The sequence below is a fragment of the Herpailurus yagouaroundi genome, unplaced genomic scaffold (assembly GCF_014898765.1).
Source record: "Herpailurus yagouaroundi ecotype Mexico unplaced genomic scaffold, PumYag 100, whole genome shotgun sequence".
Lineage (NCBI taxonomy): Eukaryota > Metazoa > Chordata > Mammalia > Carnivora > Felidae > Herpailurus > Herpailurus yagouaroundi.
In genome coordinates this window covers 69,643,888-69,661,525 of record NW_024412391.1, presented here as the reverse complement: position 1 = coordinate 69,661,525, position 17,638 = coordinate 69,643,888, and the positions used below count along the sequence as shown (strand labels likewise).

The window sequence follows — 17,638 nt, the reverse complement described above, 5'->3', positions numbered from 1 at the left end:
CCCAGTCATTTCTCTCTTTGTATATGCTCTTCCATCAGCTCTACCCTGTCCTTTACTTATAGCTGGTGTTTCTGGTTTTTTGCTTTTGCATTGTTTGTTTGTTTGTTTTATTTGTCTTGTGTTTGTGTGTTTTTGTTTCCTGTTTGTCTGTTTGTTTTCCTTTCTAGGGCTACTTCAAGGAACAAATCAAAGCACACCTGGTGGAGGGTCCATAAGATCATTACAAGTAGGGAAATAAAATTACCAAAGTCACAACAACAGAGAACAAGTAACACTCCCCAAAAAACACCTCCTGAAGGGCCAGGCCCTGGACAGTGTATGACCCCCTTTAATATAGCAGTGCTCACAGATGCAGAGCACATAACAAGCTTTTAAAACTCGTAAGGGACAGAAAACTAGCCAAAATGATGAAACAGACAAATTCTCCTCAAAAGAAATTCCAGGAAGAAGGGACAGCTAAAGAATTGATCAAAACAGATATAAACAATGTAACTGAACAAGAATTTAGAATAATAGTCATAAGACTAATCACTGGGCTTCAAAAAAGCATAGAAAACAGCAGAGAATTTATTGCTGCAGAGATCAAGGAACTAAAAAATAGTCATGATGAATTAAAAATGCTATAAATTAGGTGCAAAAGAAAATGGAGGTGGCCACAGCATGGATTGAAGAAGGAGACGGGAGAATAGGTGAATTAGAAGATTAAATTATGGAAAAGAGGAAGCTCAGAAAAAGAGAGATAAAATAATCCAGGATCACGAGGAGAGAATTAAAGAACTAAGTGATTCAATCAAGTGGAACAACATCAGTATCATAGGAATTCCAGAAGAAAAAGAAAGAGAGAGAAAGGGGCTGAAGGTATACTTGAACAAATCATAGCTGAGAACTTCCCCAATCTGGGGAAGGGAACAAACAGTGAAATCCAAGAGGCACAGAGAACTCCCTTCAGACTAACTTGAATCAATCTTCTGCCTGACATATAGTGAAACTGGCAAAATAAAAGGATAAAGAGAGAATTCTGAAAACAGCTAGGGATAATCGGGTCTTAACATACAAAGGTAGACCCATAAGACTAGTGACAGACCTATCTAATGAAACTTGGCAGGCCAGAAAGGAATGGCAGGAAATCTTCAGTGTGATGAACAGGAAAAATATGCAGCCAAGAATCCTTTATCCAGCAAGCCTGTCATTCAGAATAGAAGGAGAGAAAAGGTTTTCCCAAACAAACAAAAACTGAAGGAATTCATCACCACTAAACCAACCTACAAGAGGTCCTAAGAGGGACCCTGTGAGTGGAATGTTGCAAGGACCACAAAGTACCAGAAACATCATCACTACAACTGCAAAACCTACAGATAACCCAATGACTCTAAACCCATATCTTTCAATAAAAACAGTGAATGTAAAGGGACTAAATGCTCCAATCAAAAGACACAGGATATCAGAATGGTTAAAAAGACAAGGCCTATTTATTTGCTATCTATAAGAGACCCATTTTAGACCTGAGGATTGAAAGTGTGGGGATGGGGCGCCTGGGTGGCGCAGTCGGTTAAGCGTCCGACTTCAGCCAGGTCACGATCTCGCGGTCTGTGAGTTCGAGCCCTGCGTCAGGCTCTGGGCTGATGGCTCAGAGCCTGGAGCCTGTTTCCGATTCTGTGTCTCCCTCTCTCTCTGCCCCTCCCCCGTTCATGCTCTGTCTCTCTCTGTCCCACAAATAAACGTTGAAAAAACAAACAAACAAACAAAAAAACAAACAAAAAAATCAAAGTGTGGGGATGGAGAACTATCATGCTACTGCAAGTCAAAAGAAAGCTGGAGTAGCCATACTTATAGCAGACAAACTAGACTTTAAAGGCTGTAACAAGAGATGAAGAAGGGCATTATATGACAATTACAACATCTATCTATCAGGGAGGCCTAACAATTATAAATGTCTATGCTCCGAATTCAGGAGCACCCAAATATAGAAAACAATCACAAACATAGCCAATCTTATTGGTAACAAAGTGGTAATTGCAAGGGACTTTAATATTGCACTTACATCAATGGACAGATCATCTAGGCAGAAAATCAGTAAAGAAACAAGGGCCCCGAATGATACACTGGACCAGATGGACTTGACAAATGTATTTAGAACTCTACATCCTAAAGCAGCAGAATATACTTTCTTCTCGAGTGCACATGGAACATTCTCCAAGACAGATCACATACTGGGTCATAAATAGCCCTCAATAAATATAAAAGAATTGAGACCATACCATGCACACTTTCAGATCACAATGCTATGAAACTTGAGATAAACCACAGGAAAAAGTCTGGAAAACCTCCAAAATCATGAAGGGTAAAGAACATCCTACTAAAGAATGAATTGGTCAGTCAGGCAATTAGAGAAGAAATTTAAAAATATATGGAAACAAATGAAAAAAGAAAACACAACAATCCAAAACCTTTGGGATGTGCCAAAGGCAGTCCTAAGAGGAAAATACATTGCAATCCAGTCCTATCTCAAGAAATAAGAAAAATCCCAAATACAGAATCTAACAGCACACCTAAAGGAACTAGAAGCAGAACAGCAAAGATACCCCAAGCTCAGCAGAAGATGAGAAATAAGAAAGATCAGAGCAGAAATAAACAATATAGAATTAAAAAAAAAACAAAAACAAAACAAACAATAAAAAAAACCAAACCGTAGAACAGATCAATGAAACCAAGAGTCAGTTTTTTGAAGAAATAAACAAAATTCATAAAACTCTAGCCAGGCTTCTCAAAAAGAGAGGACCCAAATAGATAAAATCATGAATGAAAATGGACTTATTACAACCAACCCTCAGAAATATAACCAATTATCAGGGAATACTATGAAAAACTATATGCCAACAAACTGGACAATCTGGAAGAAATGGACAAATTCCTAAACACCCACACACTAGCAAAATTCAAACAGGAAGAAATAGAAAACTTGAACAGACCCATAACCAGCAAATAAATTGAATTGGTTATCAAAAATCTCCCAACAAATAAGAGTCGTGGCCCAGATGGCTTCCCTGGGGCATTCTACCAGACATTTAAAGCAGAGTTAATACCTATCCTTCTCAAGTTCTTCCAGAAAATAGAGATGGAAGGAACACTTCTGGACTCATTCTATGAAGCCAGCATTACTTTGATTCCCAAACCAGACAGAGACCCAGCAAAAAAAGAAAACTACAGGCCAATATCCCTGATGAATATGGATGTAAAAATTCTCAAGAAGATACTAGCAAATCGAGTTCAACAGCATATAAAAAGAATTATTCACCATGATCAAGTGGGATTCATTCCTGGGCTGCAAGCCTGGTTCAATATTTGCAAATCAATCAATGTGATACATCACATTAATAAAAGAAACGGTAAGAACCTTATGATCCTCTCAATAGATGCAGAAAAAGAATTTGACAAAATACAGCATCCTCTCCTCACAAAAACTCTTAAGAAAGTAGGGATAGAAGGATCGTACCTTGAGATCAGAAAAGCCATATATGAAAGACCCAACACTAATATCATCCTCAATGGGGAAAAACTGAGAGCTTTCCCCCTGAGATCAGGAACACGACAGGATGTCCACTCTTACCACTGTTGTTTAACATAGTGTTGGAAGTCCTAGCATCTGCAATCAGACAACAAAATGAAATAAAAGGCATCAAAACTGGCAAAGCAGAAGTCAAAGTTTCACTTTTCACAGACAACATGATACTCTACATGGAAAACCTGACAGACTCCACCAAAAGCCTGCTAGAACAGATACATGAACTCAGCAAAGTTGCAGGGTACAAAATCAATGTACAGAAATCAGCTGCATTTTTATACACCAATAATGAAGCAACAGAAAGAGAAATAAAGAAACTGATCCCAATTACAATCGTACCAGGAACCATAAAACACCTAGGAATAAACCTAACCAAAGATGTAAAAGATATGTATGCTGAAAACTATAGAAAGAGCTTATGAAGAAAGCTGAAGAAGACACAAAGAAATGGAAAAACATTCCATGCTCATGGATTGGAAGAATAATATTGTTAAAATGTCAATACTACTCAAGGCAATCTACACATTCAATGTAATCCCAATCAAAATCGCACCAGCATTCTTCTTGAAGCTAGAACAAGCAATCCAAAAATTTGTATGGAGCCATAAAAGACCCCGAACAGCCAAAGTAATTTTGAAGAAGAAAACCAAAGTGGGAGGCATCACAATCCCAGACTTCAGCTTCTACTACAAGGCTGTAATCATCAAGACAGCATGGTATTGGCACAAAAACAGACAAATAGACCAATGGAATAGAATAGAGAACCCAGAATTGGACCCACAAATGTATGACCAACTGATCTTTGACAAAGCAGGAAAGAGTATCTAATGGAAAAAAGACAGTCCCTTTAACAAATGGTGCTGGGAGAACTGGATGGCGACATGCAGAAGAATGAAACTAGATCACTTTCTTACACCATACACAAAAATAAACTCAAAATGGATGAAAGACCTGAATGTGAGACAGGAAACCATCAAAGCCCTAGAGGAGAAAGCAGGCAACAACCTCTTTCACCTCAGCCACAGCAATTTCTTACTTGACAGATCTCCTAAGGCAAGGGAATTAAAAGCAAAAATGAACTACTGGGACCTCATCAAGACAAAAAGCTTCTACACTGCAAAGGAAACAACCAACAAACCTAAAAGGCAACCGATGGTATGGAAGAAGATATTTGCAAATGACATATCAGATAAGGGGCTAGTATCCAAAATCTATAAAGAACTCACCAAACTCCACATCAGTGAAGAAATGGGCAGAAAACATGAACAGACACTTCCAAAGATGACACACAGATGGCCAACAGACACATGAAAGGATGCTCAACATCACTCATCATCAGGGAAATACAAATCAAAGCCACATTGAGGTACCACCTCATGCCGGTCAGAGTAGTTAAAATGAACAAATTGGGAGACTATAGATGCTAGGGAGGATGTGGAAAAATGGGAACCCTCTTTTTTTTTTTTTTCAACGTTTATTTATTTTTGGGACAGAGAGAGACAGAGCATGAACGGGGGAGGGGCTGAGAGAGAGGGAGACACAGAATCGGAAACAGGCTCCAGGCTCCGAGCCATCAGCCCAGAGCCTGACGCGGGGCTCGAACTCACGGACCGCGAGATCGTGACCTGGCTGAAGTTGGACGCTTAACTGACTGCGCCACCCAGGCGCCCCAAGGGAACCCTCTTGCACTGTTGGTGGGAATGCAAACTGGTGCAGCTGCTCTGGAAAACAGTGTGGAAGTACCTCAAAAAATTAAAAACAGATCTACCCTATGACCAAGCAATAGCACTGCTAGGAATTTACCCAAGGGATACAGGAGTGCTGATGCATAGGGGCACTTGTACCCCAATGTTTATAACAGGACTTTCAACAATAGCCAAAGTATGGAAAGAGCCCAAATGTCCATCAATTGATGAATGGATAAAGAAGATGTGGTTTATATATATAATGGAATACTACTTGGCAATGAGAAAGAATGAAATCTGGCCATTTGCAGCAACGTGAATGGAAACGGAGGGTATTATGCTAAGTGAAATAAGTCAGGCAGAGAAAGACAGATACCATATGTCTTCACTCTTAGGTGGATCCTGAGAAACTTAACAGAAGAGCATGGGGGAGGGGAAGGGAAAAAAAGGAGTTACCAACAGAGAGGGAGGGAGGGAGGCAAACCATAAGAGACTCTTAAATACAGAGAACAAACTGAGGATTGATGGAGGGTGGGGGAGAGGAGAAAGTGGGGTGATGGGCACTGAGGAGGGCACTTGTTGGGATGAGCACTGGGTGTTATATGGAAACCAATTCGACAATAAATTATATTAAAAAATTGATGGCAATGTTTAAAAAATATGCTCTAGGTCTATCTTCTTTTATATAACTCATGGAAGTATACGCCACATCTCTTCAGTGAAATTCTTTGAGTACAGACATCACCTGTAATTTATTAGAGCTCAACATTTAATATACTGCTTACTCAACATCTGTTAAAGACCATAATCTTTCCTGAAAGCTAACATTTCCTCCTAATTGCTTCATTTCTCTCTTCCTTTAGAGCCCTTTGTTCAAATTTCAACCACAAAAGTGAAGCATAAAGTCAGAATTCACAGAAAATATACAACAAGAAAATAAAAATAGAGGATAAAGCTTATGTCGCTGTTAAAAAACAGACTGAGTAGAATACAATAAAAATATTTATGAATAAGTCATAAATAAAAATATTTATGACTATAGGTTAACAGTTTCATTTCCACCTCACTCATTAATCCAAGTGTGGCCCATATGGAGCTGGGGCATCAATTTGACTGTATGGAACAGGTGTCCATTCTGTTTGGTCAGTGCCCATGGCTTTCCGGCTGTTAAATATTTTTATTATCACCTGTGAGTATGACTAGTGACTAAAACTTCTTGCTATAAATTCTATTCCTTCCTAATCTGATTCTTTTCCTGTTCTGCACTGTAGTCACACTGCTCCCTTCACGACTTCTATCTCCTCCCCAGTACCCAAGATAGTCCCTGACAGGCACTGAGTAAATGTTTACTGAATGCTGAATGAACAAATCTGACCTTTCATTTATTCTTTTAGTTCAGGGAAGAAAAAGGAATCCTTCTATATTCTTTATCTGCTTCCCAAATTCACTTATTCCACTTTTTAGAAGCTATTTCAATACCCTCTCTCAATTATTTTATCTCATCCTCAGCCATAAAAATACTTAAGATTTCCCCGTTACACCTCTTCCCTGGCCTATGCTTCCCCCCTAATGCTACTGCTCTTACTGCTTTTCTTTCACCTTTAATCTTCTAGACGATCTGCATTCAGTCTCCACTTCCCTTTCCAGCCATCCCTCAGCCATGCTAAACTGTTTCCCCACCAATACCTCACTAAGAATACTTTAAAAGTAAGTAGCCCATTAAATTGCCAAATCACATCCTGTCATTTCAGTCTTCATCTTACTCTACCTGTCCACAGCATCTGTCATTGTTGACTACCTTCAACTTCTCAAAACATTCCCTATCCCTGGCACCCACCTTACTTGTCTCTCCTAGCATCCCTCCTGCTCCTGTATCTTTCTGGCTACTTAAATTTTTGCTGGATCCTCTCATGAAAACAGAAACGTAGCCGAAGGAAGGAAGGGAGATGGATGATAAAAAGACTGCTCACAAAGGAGGGTAGAGGGGCAATTTGAGACAGAGGCTGGGGCAGCAGACACAGCTTGGAGATGGTATCTAGGATGTCACACTTTAAGTGAGGCTGTTGTTTAAAGACTGGAAAAACTAGAGCTCATAGTCAGGAATTAAACATATCCAGGCATTCCAATGATTAAACACTTAAAATGAGATGAATAAGTGCTCACCACTGTTCCGGCCATTGGGTCGTAGAACCGCTCAAGGAGCTGGACCACCGTGCTCTTCCCGCAGCCACTGCTGCCCACCAGGGCCAGCGTCTGGCCCTTTTTCACCTCCAGGCTCAGCCCTTGAAGCACTGGGATATCTGGTCGAGTGGGATAGTTGAACATGACTTCATTAAATGTCACATTTCCTTCCAACGTGTTCTAAAATCAGAACAGTAACAATAGAGATGATTACTGCGATCCTGAAAATGCATCGCAAACCCCCTCTATCACCAGGTGTCAGAAGACGGCAAACTTGTATTACAATTAGGCTGCATTTGTAACTGCCAGAATGTAATAAGTAAAATCTAAGAGAGTCAGTGTTTGTACAGCATGTATTGTTAATACAATACAAATGTGATAACTCAAATCTGTTCTCCAAGAATAGAGTACCTAACCTACATATAATAAAATCCGATTAACAGAATTTGCTCATAAATTGGGTAGTATTTCCATCTCCCTGCAGCCTTGTTTTACAAAAGTACTGAATGTTAACATACATTATTAGCATTTATTAAAATGACCTCATGATCTAGAAAGTTTCATTTTATTACCTGCGAATAAAAAACCCCCACAGATTTTATTAAATTTCCTCTTAGAGTACTTTCACTCATTAGTTAGGAATGAAAACATATTATCAAAACTTCAAACTCACAGGCATTAGGCCTTCTGTGCTATAGCTGTCGATCAGAGGGATTTTTTCAATGATCATGATGACGTGGGCAGCTGATACTTTAGCTTTGGCATAGTCAGGAGCAAATGAACTGACCTGCCCCACTGCCATGGCACCGAAGACAATAGCTGAGAATACCCTGCAAAAACAAAGACAAAGCATGAGCAGAGTTATGGCTATAATGCTAGACAACTGACAGTTCTACAATAGAGAACACTGCCTCAAACAATGTAAAACACAAATTAAAAACATAAAACAAAATAAGTCAACACTTTCCCTTATAAGTTCGCATCAGTGTAACAGATTGTAAAAGAGCCCCCTTTTTCAACTGTCTCTGTATCCTCACCTTCTTGTAATGGGACTTTGCAGCTCCTCCATTTAAGAAGTGGAATCTGTATTCCTACCCTTTGAATCTGAGTTGGCCTGTGACTTGCTTTGGCCAACAGGATGTGGTGGAAGTGACTTCTGCCAGTTCTAAGCTTATGACTCAGGGGGCTTTGTGTGCTTTTCTCTCTCTCTCTCTGCCACTACCACAAGCCCAGCTAGCATCTGGAGGACAAGGCACAGATGGAAGAAAGCTGTGGGGACCCCAGCCAACCAGCTTGTCATGCCCTACACACACAAGCGAGCCTACTTGCGATCTGCTATGTCCATCCTAGACCAGCAAAACTGCCCAGCTGACCCACAGACTTGTGGGCAAACATGAACGTTTATTATTGTGTGGCACTGAGGGTTAGTGGTTGGTTGTTATGTAGCATGATTGTGGCGATCAATAGCGGATACAGGCATTTTTGACATCGTAGATGGACCTTGTAGGCATTATGCTAAGTGGAAGAAGTCAGACTGAAAAAGACAAATACTGTATGATTTCACTCATGTGGAATTTAAAAATACAGATGAACAAACAAGCAAACAAAAGCAGAATCAGACCTATAAATGAGAGAACAAACTGACGGTGGCCAGAGGGGAATGAGTGAGCAAAATGGGTGAAGGGGAGGAGGAGACACAGGCTTCTAGTTATGGAATGAATGTCACAATAATAAAAGGTGCAGCAGAAGGAATCCAGCCAGTGATATTATAATAGCCTTGGATGGTAACAGATGGCAGCTGAACTTGCAGTAGCACAGCATAAAGTATAGAGAAGTAGAATCAGTATGTTACACACCTGAAACTAATGTGACATTGTATGTCAACTATTAAAAAAATAACAGATCCAGGCATTGGTGCTGAAATTACACCAGATGCTTAGAAAACGTGTGAGCTGTACAGCAAAGAGTGAGTTCCTTATAGAGACAGGTAGCATGCTGCACTCAGGATGCACTCATATTCTTAACCTATGACATCAAAATCATAGCAGCTTAAAGCTGGGAAAGACTCCACAGGATATTGAGTCCAGTGCTCAATGTTTGTTTCCTGGGCACTTCTCCTAGGTTGGCCTCCATTCTTTGTTTTAGGAAGTAGCAAGTTTGATTAAGTTTGTTGTTCAGAAGTTCTTCTTCACATGGAAGAAAAATGTACATCCTTTGGCATAATATAGCCCTTACTGGAATATTTTTTAAAAGGCCCTGTGTTTCTTTGATGACTCCCATCTTTCTCAACACTCCAGCTGCCCCCCTCTGGAAACATTTCTCAACATTGTTTTTTTTTTTTTTTTACCTTTATTTTTTTTTCTTTCCACGTTTCTATTTAAATTCCAGGTAGTTAACATACACCATACTATTAGTTTAGGTGTAGAATTCAGTGATTCATCACTTACATATAACACCCAGTGCTCATCACAAGTGCCCTCCTTAATACCCATCACCTATTTCATCCATCGCCCCACCCACGTCCCCTCTGGTCACCATCAGTGTGTTCTCTACAGTTAAGAGTCTGCTTCTTGGTTTTTCTCTATTTATTTCTCCCCCTGTGTTCATCTCTTTTGTTTCTTAAATTCCACATGAATGAAATCATATGGCATTTGTCTTTCACTAACTGACTTCTGTCGCTTAGCATGATACTCTCTAGCTCCATCCACATCATTGCAAATGGAAAGGTTTCATTCTTTTTGATGGCTGAGTAATATTCTGCCGTGTACGTATACTACTTCTTTATCCAATAATCAGTCAAAGGACACTTGGGCTGTTTCCACAATACGGCTATTTCACCATATCTTTTTAAACAGTGGGCCTGGAACTAACAGAATACTTGGGAACCCTCCTGGAAGAATACTGTGAGCCTGTCACATCCTCTCCTCTGAACTCTAAATAAATCATACAAATGGCTGGGTAATCTCAGGCTTGTCATCATTTACCCCTGGGAGATCTTTTAAAAAATGGACTGCCCTTCAGACAAGTCTCCCCTTTCCTTTACTTGGAAGATTGATTTTCCCAATCTAAACACCCAACTGTCAGCAACTTTCACCAATTCAATGCCTTACCCTGAAGTAAAGCAATGTATCAAATAGTTATCTAATCAAAGACCCTATGCCAATGATGCTTGGTTTTGGTCTTTTGGTCCAAGTCATAAATAGCTTCTGTATATCATTTGTCAGATAGACATATCAAGTAGAAATTTTAAATCTTCTGTTGGGGTCGTCCTGAGCAAACTATAATGCACACACATGCCAATGTTTCAACAGAATGGAAATATTACACTAACACCTTATATCAGACAAGCTTAGGTGATTCTGGTTTAAATGAAAAACTCTATTACCACTATTTATGATATGCTGTCAAGGGGCAGAATCTCACCCACCACCAAATCTACTTTATATCTACTTTTTCATTACCTAACTGCATATTTGAGTACTTGGGGGTACAATTAAGTTCGGGTCTGTCTTCTCCTGAGATAGAATTTTCTGCATTCACAGCAATGGGGCAGAAATCCCAATGTAGCCTTTCCTTTGTCATTTCTGAATTTCTTTAGCTCTTACCTTCTAACTGCTCTTCTTTTATCAAGGAAAGCAAATGTATCCTAGACTCCCCCAGGGCTTGCAGAACTCAGTGTTCTACTCCTGCTCTTTAGTTGACTTTGTTCAGAGAGTTCTTTAAAAGGAGCTAGACACTTGGCTCCGAGTTAGGCTTCTTCTCAAATGCCAAAACCTCCTAGAATCCCCTCAGTGAATCACGACCCCATTGAGCCACAGATTCAGAAGGTCAAAGGTATGAGTCAGCACTGGGGAGGGGGGAAGTCACTGATTCCCTAAATGAAAATAGGGTCCCTCAGGGATCATACACAGAGACTCAAGAGGCAAATGACACCTTCTGAATCACCAAAATCTCTTCACAAAGCTTCACAGTAAGGTTTTCTACTTAGACATGAAGCATGTCCACCTCAGTTTTATTTCTAGAGTTCAACTGTAAATAAAACCTGATACTTACAAGAGAACATCTTGAAAGTCCATGAACTCATGTGCCACCAAGTAGGCACCAAACCGGAAACAACCAGCATAGGAAAAGTACATCATTGCCTGGGTGATGGAAAATGAGATTCCAAAGATGTGTGCTTTCCTCAAAGAGTTTCTGAAAAGGAGACGTTAAGAAACTCACTTGACTTTCATTTCTCAGTCCTTAAAACATAACCTTTGATAGATCAGCGGTGGGGTACGGCAGACAAAAATGGGTTCAATTTCCAAAAAAGTTAAGTTTGGTCCTCATTTTCCCACTTGTGAACATTCAGGAAACTTCCTGATGGAGTATTAACTGCACCTCAAAGTACTGAAGTAAAGTTAAAATAAGCCAAGGAAAACATGAAGAGGGGTTAATAAATGGAAGTTCTTTCCCTTTCCCCCCACTTTTGGACACATAAGATATATGCACTCTATGGTAAATATTCATTCAACACAAATTTATCCAAAACCTACAAGCTTCAGGAACCATGCGGTGATACAGAAGAATCAGTCATGTTTTTGCCCTTGGGGTCCAGGAGTCAAGTTGACTATAGTTATGCAGTGAAGGAACCTTATGAATAACATGTTAGGGGAAGAAAGGAGGAAGCACAACTCTCTGGAGGAGTTAGAGAAGACTTCACAAAGGCATTAACATTGGTGGATTTTCTGAGCCATGTGAATTGGGTGATGTGGAGGTAAGGGCAGGCTGGTGAGTGGGTAGCCTCTGGGCCTCCAAGCCCTGCTTCAACCAGGTCAACTCCATTTCTATCTGTTTCATATATTGGGATTTCAAATGAAAACATTTTCAGGAAGAAACCTCTACTATTATTTTTTTTTAAACCTTTGAAAACTCATCGATAAGGTCCAGCTCTCTCCATTTACCATACAAGAAACTGAGACTCAGAGAGGTTGGGCTTACATTTTTGAACCCTCACTGGAGGAGTTCATTAGCTTCCTTTAATACAGAAATTCTCCACTAGAGAAGTGTCAAAAGAGGAAGGAAAGGCATACTCAAGAAGCACCACCCCTCAGGTCCCACAGATAGCTCAAATATCATGTTCCATAGAGAACTCATTCCCAATGAGAGCAAATAATAGGGCCATTACCCAAACTTGGCATCAGAGTCATTCTCTATCCTCTCTCCCTCTGCTTCCCATCACTTACCTACTCTTACAGGTTCTACCTCAGAGAGGTCAGGGTCTTGTGATTTCTGTCCTGGATAACTATAAGTGGTTCCCTTTGGTTCCCATTTGGTTCCCTTCTAGTAGCTTCTCCACTTGTTCCCTACATTCTGGCCAAAGTAATCCTTCTGAAAACAAATCTGATGATTGAAAAACCTCCCCACACTCCCCTCCCACTCTTCAATGGTTATTACCTGTATGGTACCTGCAAACTCTGTGCATACATATATTCAAACTTCTGCTCTCGAGTCAAAGAGACAACAGTTCGGAAGTTTTCGATTGCTTCAGTAGCAATCTGTCACAGAGAGCCCCCAGTCACAGAGGCAAAAAAAAAAAAAAAAAAAAAGTTGCAATTAGTGTGAATTCCATAAAAGAGATTAATAAAATTAATTTTATTGTTACATATTACTTATTTATTATCACCTATGATCTTCTTCACTATGAGAAAGAACAGTAATTTATAAAATCAAATTTTAGATCTGGCAGGAAGATTGGCTAAATCAGTGTTTTTATAGAAAGAGAAGCTAAGGCTTAAACAGATGAGACACTTATCTAAAGCCAAAATTACAGAGGCAAGGTTAACCTGAGAACTCAGTATTTTATGTCTAGTGTAGTGCTCTTTCTTCTATGACGGTCATGTTTTAGGTTTATTGTTATTTTACATAAATTTCAAATGTGATGTTTATATTTTCTCTTTATAATAACCATTCATGAAAATTGAAGAATATTTGGAAAATACTGAAAAAAAATAAAGGTTTTTTAAAAAAAGCTACATATAGGTGTATTTTATATATTAGCTTACCTGTTTTTTTTCCTAAGCATATACATACTTAACAAAATTGGGACCAAATTTTCTATTTGGCTTTACATCACTTTTTACGTTAAAAAATATCAAGAGCATTTTCCAAGGTCATGACATATACATTAATAATGGGATGTTTGGGGCGCCTGGGTGGCGCAGTCGGTTAAGCTTCCGACTTCAGCCAGGTCACGATCTCGCGGTCCGTGAGTTCGAGCCCCGCATCGGGCTCTGGGCTGATGGCTCGGAGCCTGGAGCCTGTTTCCGATTCTGTGTCTCCCTCTCTCTCTGCCCCTCCCCCGTTCATGCTCTGTCTCTCTCTGTCCCAAAAATAAATAAAAAAAAAAAAATTAATAATAATGGGATGTTTAATGGGCCACTTAATATCCCAGCCAGTTAAACATTCCTTTATTGTTGAACAAGGTTTTCCATTCTCTATTAAAAAAATTCTGTGATAAACATCCTTACACATAAACATTTGTCCATATTAAGTTACTTTCTTGGGAGTGAAATTACGAGGCCAAAGGGAACTAATTTTTAAGGAACATGGCACACATTATCAATTTGTTTTCCACAAACTTTCTATCATTCAGTTATTTTTTAATTGCATGTAACTTCCAATTAGTCTATGTGATTAGGATAAATACATCCTTTTGGAGTCTGCATAAAGGTCTGTGGAAAACATGAAAGATTCCAGTATATAAAATGAGACTTCAGCCATGGGACCTTGAAATATCTCTGTCTCATTTTCCTCATCAGTAAAATGAAGGGGGTGGACAACTGTGAGATCATGACCTGACCCCAAATCAAGAATGGGGATGCTCAACTGACTGAGCCACCCAGGCGCCCAGAGGTGAGAGAACTTCTAATGTGAGAAGAGTAAATAGCATTGAGTTTCCCTCAGAAGCCAGTGTGCACTAAATAATTTTGGAGAAAGCATTATACACATATTTCTAGAGAGAGGAAAAAAAACTCCTCTTCACACTTCTCTTCTTTCCTCAAATAAACTGAAGTTTGGTTATGGATTTTATTTCTGAAAAGGAAAAAGCATCTATGTTACTAAGATGTTCATTAGTCAGTAATAATGTGACTGAAATCTAAGGAGCACAGAACACAGACAGGTAGAGGTTATGCACAGGCTGACACCACACGGCCTTGCTCTTGAACACTAGGCCTGCTCTGTCCCTTTAAGGGCAAACCAACAGACATGGTCTTGGTCCCCATGGAGCTTATGTCTTAGGAGGAAAGACAGAACATTAATCAATAAACAAAGAAATAGTAAAAACAAACATAAAAAAACATCAGGTACTGAGAAGTGTCAGAATTAATTCCAATGCAGGAAAGGCCCCTCTGAAGAGGTAATAATGGTGAGACTTGAGTAACATAAAGGAACCAGACATTGGAAGATCAGAGGGAGCCAGCTTGGAATGTTCTAGGAACTGAAAGAAGGCCCTGAGGCCAGAGGAGGGTGGGCATGGGAGAGAGCAGTACAAGATGAATTCACAGAAGTTGTCAGGGGAGCTGGGTTATGCAGAGTTTTATAAACCATGGTAAAAGGTTGCTCTTATTCTAACTGTGATCAGAAGCGATTGGAAGGTTTTAAGTTGGGGTTAGCATGATCTCATTTATGTTTGTAAGAGATCAGTGCGGCTTGTGTGAGAGGAATGTAGAAAGTGGGTGGACAAGAGAGGAAGGAGTGGAAGCAGGGAGATCAGTTAGACTACTGCTGTGTGATTTGGGCAACTTACCTAACTTCTCTGAACTCTGTATTTTTATCAACTAACTGGAATAATTCAAAGGGTTATTAAGAGTATCAAATGGGAAAATGCATGCAGAACTCTTTGCATGATGCTCGGGATATAATAAATACTAAATGGTAACCTGAGAATGATGATCTTTGGGAGTTGATATTCAAAATTACATAGACTAGATGTGCCGCCAGCACCACTTTTCTCACCTGCTTCTGCCTGTCTCATGAACCACCACTGAACACAGCATTTATCTCACCCCTAACCTTTGCGCAGTAAACCTGCCACATGTACACATATCCATTTCCGTCTTGCCCCTGTGAAAGAACTCCAAAAGAGTCTTAAATCTGATGTGCCCCTTCAAAGGTGCTAATCTGTCTGTGATGTGCAGTGAATTCCTTATAATTGAGCTTCTCAATCACCTCCTTCCTATAAACAACCTAAGTCTCCTTTGTGGGACTTTTTGAACACTTCAGGAAACGATGATACTACTGAAGAGTAATACATTTTTTTAAAATACATTTTGTCCTAGATTTTTCCATCTTCCCCGCATTTGAAAAGTCTACCTTAGGTGGAAAAAACAAGAAAGAACAGCACTAAGTGAAGTGATTGGTGACAGCAAGTGTTCCCTGACAGGGGCCAATGTTACATGGGCCAGACCATAACCAGATGCCTGTGGGCCAGCACGGTCCTGCTGAGGCCCAAGACTGGGCCTCTGATAGCCTGAGGAGACCTTTTTCCCACAGACGCTAGTTAGGAAGCACTAAAGCTGTGGTCCAAAGGAATTTCCTGAAGGAATGCTAAGGAAATAAGGTACAATGTTTGAGGACAAAGTGTCAGCAGTGATGATCAACCTTCATGAAGAAGTACCCTCTTTGTCATTCTTTATTCTCTGGTGAGGTGCCTGGCCTGGAAACAAAGTACTTCAGACACACAGGCCTAGAGAGTCAGAGCCACTTGACCTTCCTCGGTCCCTGCCCCAACTCTTGGGAACCTCGGAAGGTCCACTAATAGATGTATCCCTACCCAATTTTAGGGCTCAGCCATGCTCCGGCCATTTATATTTCTGCAATATACAAACTGTGTGATATCAGATTTATTCCTGTTTCTTTCTTTTTTAATGTTTATTTTTTGAGACAGAGACAGAGTGTGAGCGGGGGGGGGGGGGGGGGCAGAGACAGAGGGAGACACCGAATCTGAAAGCAGGCTCCAGGCTCTAAGACGTTAGCACAGACCTGATGCAGGCTCGAACCCATGAACCGTGAGATCATGACCTGAGCCAAAGTTGGATGCTTAGCTGAGTGAGCCACCCAGGTGCCCCTCATCTCTGTTTCTTAACAGAGGCACAACTTTGAATCCTGGCTCTGAGGCTTATCAGCTCTAAGGTATTGGGATGATTACCCACCTGTGTCTCAGCCTCACCTGCAAGAGGAGCTAATAATAGAACCTACCTCATAGGATCACAATGAGGAAGAAAGCATTTGCCAAGGAAACACAGTAAATGCCATGTAAGCATTTGTTTAAACAACAACAACAACAACAAATAGACAAGCATGGAGGAAGAGAGAGAGAAGAGGAAAAGCAGGAGGAAGAGGAGGAGTAGAGGGAGAAAGGAGTAACAGTAGCAGCAGCAGCAGGAGGAGGAGGGTAAAGGTAAACAGAAACAAGATGCTAACAGGAAGCATGATAAAAAGGAAAGAACGCTAATAATTTACGCCTGACAAAATAAATACCTGTAGGACCTTTTACTATTTTAATCTTCCCCATCATATGTAATTAAATGAAGCTACTTTCCTCAATAAAGGAATGGATTTCAGCTGACTTGAGGGAAAGAAAGAGAGAGGAAGGGAGGGAGTAGAGGAAGAGTGTGAAGATGATGGTTTGACTTAGAAAAGCTTAATAAAGTTAGTCATCAGTCTGTGAGCCTAAGAATTGGTTTTGCTCCTTCTCTTCAGCTTCCAATCTGCTGATTCAGTGTCAAATAAGATCGCTGTGAGGAATGATTATAAAAACATTCTCCAAGCACAGTAGTAGCAGTGAGTAACAGAACAGTACTGATTAGAATATTTTACTCTATTAGATCGGAAGTCGTATTTAGACTCACCTTCCCAGCACCTTCTAGTTCTTTCTTATCTTTCAGTGCTTGTCCAGACAACATTTTCATTTCAACAACTCCTGCTATTGCAATGATGGGTACAATTGCTAAGAGTAAAAGTGTCAACTGCCAGCCATAGATTAAGGATATAATAATGCCTGTCCCAAGATTTGCTATATTCTGGGTAATGATAGCAAGCCTGGAACCTATAGCCTATAAAACAAACACACAAAAATTAGAGAAATGCTTTCATATTCTCTTTTAGATCCATGCTTATACTTTCTTGAGGATTATGACAATTCAGCTTCATGAAGTTCTATTAATTA

The 17,638-nt window shown here is 40.0% G+C and overlaps 1 protein-coding gene across 4 annotated transcripts in view; it reads right to left on the bottom strand.

Annotated features, from left to right (window-relative positions):
- ABCB1 (ATP binding cassette subfamily B member 1) overlaps positions 1-17,638 on the bottom strand; it is a 238,509-nt gene that overhangs the window by 10,102 nt on the left and 210,769 nt on the right. For 3 of the 4 annotated variants that reach the window (XM_040472766.1, XM_040472762.1, XM_040472765.1), the window contains 5 exons: positions 17,322-17,525; positions 12,865-12,965; positions 11,482-11,622; positions 8,102-8,258; positions 7,411-7,608 (listed from right to left, as the gene is read on the bottom strand). In XM_040472766.1, the coding sequence (XP_040328700.1) occupies positions 7,411-7,608; positions 8,102-8,258; positions 11,482-11,622; positions 12,865-12,965; positions 17,322-17,525 (801 nt within the window). The remainder of the gene's footprint in view (positions 1-7,410; positions 7,609-8,101; positions 8,259-11,481; positions 11,623-12,864; positions 12,966-17,321; positions 17,526-17,638) is intronic. The other variant, XM_040472764.1, reaches the window with a different exon arrangement.